The sequence below is a fragment of the Egretta garzetta genome, unplaced genomic scaffold (genome assembly GCF_000687185.1).
Source record: "Egretta garzetta isolate BGI_Z169 unplaced genomic scaffold, ASM68718v1 scaffold155, whole genome shotgun sequence".
NCBI lineage: Eukaryota > Metazoa > Chordata > Aves > Pelecaniformes > Ardeidae > Egretta > Egretta garzetta.
Genome location: NW_009259613.1, coordinates 421,300 through 429,368, shown reverse-complemented (window position 1 = coordinate 429,368; position 8,069 = coordinate 421,300). Strand labels below are relative to the sequence as shown.

General features: G+C 40.8%; 1 protein-coding gene across 1 annotated transcript in view; it reads right to left on the bottom strand.

Moving 5' to 3' along the window:
- ADCY1 (adenylate cyclase 1) overlaps positions 1–8,069 on the bottom strand; it is a 316,417-nt gene that overhangs the window by 82,132 nt on the left and 226,216 nt on the right. Inside the window, exon 6 of the mRNA XM_009638467.2 lies at positions 5,786–5,904. Coding sequence (XP_009636762.1) covers positions 5,786–5,904 — 119 coding nt within the window. The remainder of the gene's footprint in view (positions 1–5,785; positions 5,905–8,069) is intronic.

The following is an 8,069-nucleotide window of genomic DNA, read 5'->3' as shown; positions in this document are numbered from 1 at the left end:
TCCAGCCTGTCCAGGTCCCTCTGCAGAGCCCTCCTCCCCTCGAGCAGATCGACACTACCACCTAGTTTGGTGTCATCTGCAAATTTACTGAGGGCACACTCAATCCCCTCATCCAGCTCATTGATAAAGATATTAAACAAGACTGGCCCTAGAACTGAGCCCTGGGGGGCACTGCTTGTGACCAGCTGCCAACTCGATTTAGCTCCATTCACCACATCTCTCTGGGCTTGGCCATCCAGGCAGTCTTTTTCCCAGCGAAGAGTACACCGATCTAGGCCATGAACCGCCAGCTTCTCCTGGAGAATGCTGTGGGAGACTGTGTCGAAGGCTTTGCTAAAGTCTAGGTATACAACATCTACAGCCTTTCCCTCATCTACCAGGTGGGTCACCTGGTCATAGAAGGAAATCTGGCTGGTTAGGCAAGACCTGCCTTTCATGAACCCATGCTGGCTGGGCCTGATCCCCTGATTGTCCTCCATGTGCCTGGTGAGCACACTCAAGATGAACCTCTCCATAATCTTCCCTGGTACCGAGGTCAGCTTTGGCAACCCCCTCTGCCAGCTCCTTCAGCACTCTTGGGTGGATCCCATCCGGCCCCATAGACTTGTGGATGTTCAGGTGGCGTAGCAGGCCGAAAACTGCTTCCTCCTGGATTATGGGGGGCTTATTCCACTCACTGTCCCCATTTTCCAGCTTGGGAGGCTGGCTACCCTGGGGATAACTCGTCAGGCCATTAAAGACCGAGGCAAAGAAGGTGTTAAGTGTCTCAGCCTTTTCGTCATCTTTAGTGGCAACATTCCCCCTTGCATCCACTAGAGGATGGAGGTTCTCCCTGGCTCTCTTTTTGCTGTTAACGTATTGATAAAACCTTTTCTTATTATCCCTTACAACAGTGGCCAGGTTGAGTTCTAGTTGGGCTTTTGCCTTTCCAATTTCCTCTCTGCATGACCTGACAAGATCCTTGTACTCTTCTTGGGTTGCCTGCCCCTTCTTCCAAAGCTGGTAAGCTCTCCTTTTTTTCCTGAGTCTTAGTGGTAGACCTCTGTCCAGCCAGGCTGGTCGTCTTCCCCACCGATTTGCCTTACAGCACATGGGGACATCTATACTGTGTTGAACTGTATATGGACTATTTCCTTCTCACGAGGCACAGATATTATACTGGTCGTGATTATTTACCTTCCTGATGTTTGAATTTAGTGTCCTTACTGGGTTCATGCTACAATAATTTTGGATGTGTATTTGCATGTCTTGTTTTGCAGTAAGTTGTTTGTTTCCATTTAAACACATGCACTCATTTCCTACTGTACAGCAATTCTGTTCAGAAACTTTACAGGGTAACAGATATACAAAAAGCCTAATTTCTTCTTTGACAAAAAAAAAAGTCATATATTCTTCAAGATCATTGGGTAATATTGAGGTATTCCACACAACACATAGGAAAAGAAGCAGCATATCTGTAGAGTGGAGAATTTGTTGGCAAAGGACTTATTTTCATCAACTTGTGACAATTCCTTTGACCTCTTCTTTGGGAAGGTTCCATAGATAAATATATTCTGTTTTAACAGCTACCCTTTACACAGTGTATACAGGAGATAATAAAGCTTGCCTGGGAAAGATTTCTTATTCATTTTTGCACAGGCACAAACAGGTACAGAGGGTTGGAATGGATAACAGCCCTTTCTTGTACCATTATCTCACTTCTAAAAGTAAGGTGAATTTGGGCCTAGTGATCTTTCTCTTTCGACATGAAACTGCTACTGAACAGAGAGCCCTGATGCTTTTCAAAAGTTAACAGCTAAAAGATTGTGAGAGAGGAGAAAAAAGCATTCTTTCCATATGTTTCACTTAATCTTTAAATAATGCAGAAAAATAAAAAAGACAGAACCACCACAAAAGTGCATTAGGAGAAACCAAATAAAAGGAAGAGGAAAAAATGCAAATAAAGGTGATAAAATGTTGACATAAACAAAATATTCAGAGCAATTAATTTAAAAATGTAAAAGCTAAATGAAAAATTAGGAGTTACAGAACAAGAAAAGAAATATCTTAAGTGGTCAAACAATATTTCAGATTGTGGACTGTCAGCATTTGTTTCTGCAAAGCTCTAGCAGTAAGCATGAGCACTGTGCAAAGGATCTGCTTCTATTGGAGCTAAATTATAAAAGTTCAAGCTCTGGAGCTGCAGGAACACAGAGGATTCAAGCTTTCAGCCTTCCTCTGCACTTCTGGCGCTTTCAGTGAAGTTATATAACAGACCTTCCCCAAGTTATGAGCTTGTACATGTCTTTCTTAGCAGAAATTGTTTGCTAAATGTGAGCATTTTGGAGAAGAAAAGGGTTTTACCCCACAAACCACTACAGTTACCAGGGAACTTCCAAGTTCCTTTGATGACACTGTCATTCTGCATAGGAAGCCAGCTATTCAGTGCCCTTTTATGGGCCATATTCATTGATGCCCTTAGAACAGTCTCAAACGGAAATATTAAGTAAGTTTTAAGCTGGCCCCCTCTCCACACAGAAATCTTCAGCTCATGTTGAATGAGGTTAATGCTTTGTACTGCAGAAAGAAAAATAAAATCCTGGGTACTAAGGTGGAGGCCTGAAGTGATTTCTAACTGAAGAGAGTTATCTGTGAGCAAAATAAATTCCCCTCTTTACTACAGATCTGGGAAGAGCTCATCAAAGCGTGACACAACACTGAGGGCTCTGCCCTCAACATGGAGAGGTGTGTTTCCATTGCCTTCTGGAGGCACAGGCAGTTGCAGGCAGTCATTCAACAACTTTTTGATAGTTGGTAAAATATTTAATGACTAACTGATAAACCAGTTATGCCAGTATCTTTTCCCAGTCCATCATTCACTTCTTACGGGGCTATATAAACATCCACTATAAGGTATCCCCCTGCGTTTTTCTTGGTAAAGAAGGTAGCTGTATGAATCTCTTATTTTTCACATGCAAGATCCAATGCTTAAAGACTCTGTTGTTTTTTTTCAGGCAGCTATTTAGAAGACTGAAACAGATGGTTCTTGTTGCTGGGGAGCATTTTTTTCGTTGTTGGGGTTTTTTTGGGTTTTGGGGTTTTTTTTAGTAGGTGAGGAGTGGAAAAATCAGGCCGTATACTAACTGCATGCCTACCTCTCCAGCCTATCCTTTCTGGTGGATAATGCTCTGACACTTCCAGATATTTGCTGGGAGAAAAAGAAAGCATTGCAATAGGAAAGGTAAAAGTGTAGCTCATTTTCTATTTCCCACTGTGTAGCTTTGGGGTTAAAAACTCCAAGAATTTAGAACAATAGAGGCGCTTTTTGTTTGTTTGTTTTAATAGTGTTTAATTGTCTTACAGAATGCTTGGTGCAAGAATATTGCAAGTCATGAGAATATGGGAATGGTCTCTTAGGTCTGCCTGGTATAGCACTGAACTGCCACTACTCAAAAGAAAAAAGGTTGTTTTCATCTCCTTGAAAAGGTAAAGCATGCATGTTACTACTGGCACTGACCTCCAGCAGCACTTCCCGGAGGGATGCTACAGCTCTGTCCTCCACACGGGTGTCTGGGTGGCACCTGCAGGGAGCTCCCCTGCATGGCTCAGATCCGCAGAGTCACACAGCACCTGCAGTGAAACTCTGGTCTACCAGGACCTGCTGGCAACAGCTTGATGGGTATTTAACAGGATGCTACGCCCCACCCTCAATCTTTTTTTTTAATACAGTAATTACATTACTGCAACAGAAGGTAATGGTTTCTTACAGTACAGATAGTGAGGGGAGGTCTCCTGTTTTCAGTTCTCTTCCCTGAGGATCTTTCCTTTGACATTAAAATGAGACCATCTTTAATTTCACCATTTGCCCCAAATGTACCTTCTTAATATCAGAGAATGAATTCACCTCTCCAGACAGGGTATTCAGGTTCAAAATATTTTATGAACTCCACATTGAAGCAGTAAGCCACAGTAGCCTTAGTGGTTATGTGAAATACTATTTCATGTAGGGAACAAAAAAAAAAAAAAAAAAAAGCAAAAAGATACTCCTGAGGCTACATTTCAAAAATATCTCGGTGCAAGAGAGGACTCAGAAGCATTATAATCAATCATCAGTCCCACTGCAAAGCAACGCCGTTTAAGAAGAGCATCCACACTGTAACCAGTGCAGACATCTGTGACACATACAAGGTATAAATGTACTAATCAAGACATAATTATCATTGGCTTGCCTTGAACCTGAATATAAGCTCAACCAACAGTAGTATACATGTATTACATAGCACTATGATGGCGTAACTAGACATGGGTTTTTTTAAGTATATAAGCAATGTGATCACCAAAGGGACAAACAAAGATAGTAGAAGGCTCCCAAGCAACAAAAGTCTGGCAGGCAGCAGACAAGATAAGCACAAGTGACTGCAAATAGACAGGACATCATCCAAAGATGGAAGATTGCCAAGAAAAAGAAAAAGATACAAATGGGGGGGGGGGGCAACAGCATAAAAGCATGTGGCATAAACAAGGAAAATTGGAGAGGGAGGAATACAGCCCACTTTGATCTTGATTTCTTCCCTTCAGGAGCTCTCAAGCCTGACTTTGGCAATTGAGAACAATCAAAGACTGTAACCAACAACGCTAACTTTGCAGCAACAGCTCTGGGGTACTGTACACTTAGACCTAACTTTAAACTGACTGTTAAAGACCAAGAGTTTTGTGTACATAGTGATGATGATCAACATTATGTAAGACTTAACCAGGAGCAAGAAGTGAGCTGCTAATGAATAAATTCAGTAAAGTTTAATTTTACAGTATAAAACTGACCTAATTTGTCAGTCTTCTAAACGCTCCCATCACAGCCATCTCTGATTCCCTCATCGATGTATATGCTTTTAGTTGCAACAGCTTAGTCACGAGGAAGGGGTCCTTTGCAAATATTAGAGTCAGCTCAATGGGAGATAGACTGAACCCCAAGAGAAGGAACTTACCAGTGGATGAGGGAGAGGAGGACGTGGCTAAAGGAGTTTACTCCTTTGCCACATGAGTACATGGTGCAAATCAAGGCAGCTCTGTGGTATCGCTCATTAAGCCTGTACCCTGCTTAGTGCAAGGGTGGCGGCAAGTAAACTTATTTGACACTGTTTTTGGTGTGGAAGCAAGGCACTTGGAGAAAACATAGCTAGAGGCAGTATGATAAAACACCACCATTCAGACAAGGTCTTTAAGGAATTTGTATGGGGGGCAGAGAAGAATAGCAAATGAGAATGGACTTCAACAACAACCAGTATAAAGGAGGGTACTTGCACAACAGCTTGTTATTGAACGAGAGCAAGAAGTAGAATTGAGCCTCAGCCAATAACCTCTGAGGAGGAATGCTCATATGATGGGGACAGATACACATTTTTTTTAAGTGTCCATCACACTTTCTCCCTGTATTTCCATGCTATTACCCAGAAAATCTATTGCATTAAAAGTAATCCACGTTACTGTCAGGAAAGTATAAATGTGTAAAAGTTACCATACAAAATAAATACTTCCATTCACCCAAAATATAATACAGCACAAAAAGACTAGTCATTTGAAAAAAGTTGTCTGACTCCCAGCACTACTATTCTAAGCCATTTATTGGTTCATCATTATCTTCTGAGAAGCCTATTAAGTCTTCCTAGTGGGCCAATTCTTCCCCTCTGCATAAATGACAAATCTTCACTGTACTGCTTGGGTTTTTTTCTCTAAGACCTGATTGCAATTGCACATCACTGTATTTATACTAAGTATTCTCTGCTTTAAATTATTTAATCAATCCTACCTAACGTTGTCATGCCTTTGAATGTAAATCTTGTGGAAAATCCTTTCAGGAGGCTTCAAGAAATCTTCCTTCATCTCCATTGCAACATTCCTGGGCAAAAGACTCATCAAGAGACGTTCCTAAAAGAAAACATAAACATCAGTTTTGTGGTATAGTGAGTGACCATTATTCAAAAGTTTTAAACTAGCAAACTAGACAATCTTTTCCTAATCTAGTCTGCTCCCCGAGAATTTCCACTGCATAAATAATATGAACCGTTTCTCTCAAAGTTCTGCATCTTGTGCGGGTATCTTTTTTTAAGCCTTCTGCATTAAAAAAAAAACCCAACAACCCACTATACAGAAAGGGAAGAGCCAGCCTCAAGAGCAGATAATTGTCCATAATTTTCATTAACATCACAATGCTAATAATAACAACTTACTTTATTGTTAGTAGCATTTATCTGTCTGGGAAAGACTTCCCAGGATCATTTGCTATCCTTTTGTGTGTCCTATTTCTGAATCTAATGAAAGTGTTACATTACAAGGACTATGACAGCTGGTTATTAAGCAGCGAGAGTGGATGATTTATCCAGTCTGAATCAGCAGAACAGTAATAAAGGTACAGTTTTAATGGCATCTTATCCAGCGTGGCAATGTCTGTTCCAGCCTTCTCAGTAATGGAATGCATCAGTACAAACCCCTGGTTAAACACATCTCTTCTTGCTATATCCACAGAGAGATTTTTATTACTAGCATGGGTCACTGACCTGCATAAAAAGGACCTCTAATATTTTGTATCTTGTTGGCATTGACTATAAAGGCCTATGTAGTTTTTTCCACATTTTCTGGCCCATTCACAGGTACCATGTGGAAAACTTCCAGCAGGTGTTCTCAGATGTTGCAAGGCATCCTTCAATGCCTACTTAAGTTTTGTTATCACACAGAAAACACTTGCCATGTAAAATGCAGTTCCAAGCTTATCCATCAGACCTGCTAGTTTCAGTCATGGCAACAGTCTTAATGAATTCACATTCCACATCTGATCTGATTCAGGAATCCCAGGTTCCAGAGAACACAGGGAAAGGCTGTAGCAAGGAAGATGTACTCTTGGTGGAAGAGGATCAGGTCAGGGAATACTTAAGCAAACTGGACATACACGGTCCATGGGCCCTAATGGGACACAGCCACAAGCACTAATGGAGCTGGCAGATGTCATTGCAAGGCCACTCTTGACAATCTTTGATCAAACATGGTGACTGGGATATGTGCCTGAAGACTGGAGGAAAACATCACTCCTATTTTTCAAGAAGGGCAAGAACCCAGAGAACTACAGGCCAGTCAGTTTCACCCTGAGTTCTGGAAAAATGATGGAGCATCTCATCCTGGAAACCAGGGTGGTTGGAGCAGGTGACCTCCTGAGTTCCCTTCTAACCTCAACTATTTTGTGATTCTGTTATCTGCTGATCAACAGCCACCATAATGGCAGCTGTGAGACATCACAGAAGTGCAGCTCTTGGCCAAACCATGTCCTCCTTTTATTCAAATGACATTAAATAAATAAGGAGCAACAATTAACACCAAGAAGAGCATATCTGCACAGACAAGTGCTTTGTGTTGCTCACATGCACACATTCACCAGCCAAAACCACCAATAATACTCAAAAGGGTTTCTAGTTTTACAGTTTCTTCTGGAAGAAGACACATTGAATATTTATGTCACCAATAATAAATTAAACTTTGCAGAACTGCCCTGGTACTTTAGACTAAAATTCCTTCATATGTTTGTGGCAATTCATGCGGACTTGAGGCTAAGGATCAATAACTTAGTCTATTTCCTATTGTTCTCATATGTATACTAAGAATATTGCAACGAATATGATAGAATTAAATATTTGTTAACAATTTATGCATATATAAATTTCAGATTAACCAAATGGTCTCACATCTTGGTAGAAAATGGTCAATTGCTATAATTTTTCTGTTAATTTAGTTAAGTATGCTTATATCTCTGCAGCAGAATTACATTTGGGTAGCCCAAAATTTGGGTTATAGTCCAAAACAAATAGTGGATCTTATGAAGCTCTGTTGCCCACTACTTGTGTCTTGCAGTTGATTTACTGTTTTAACTGAAATATACTGAGGTTGTAAACTGAGCTGACCACTATCAGACAACCGAGAATCCACACAAGAGAGAAGTTTGGACTGATGGTTAAATTCTCTGGTGCTTAAGATGATATAAACTCCAAAAGATGCTGGAATTTCATAAATATTATCCTGGATGCCAATTTTATGACGACTGATGA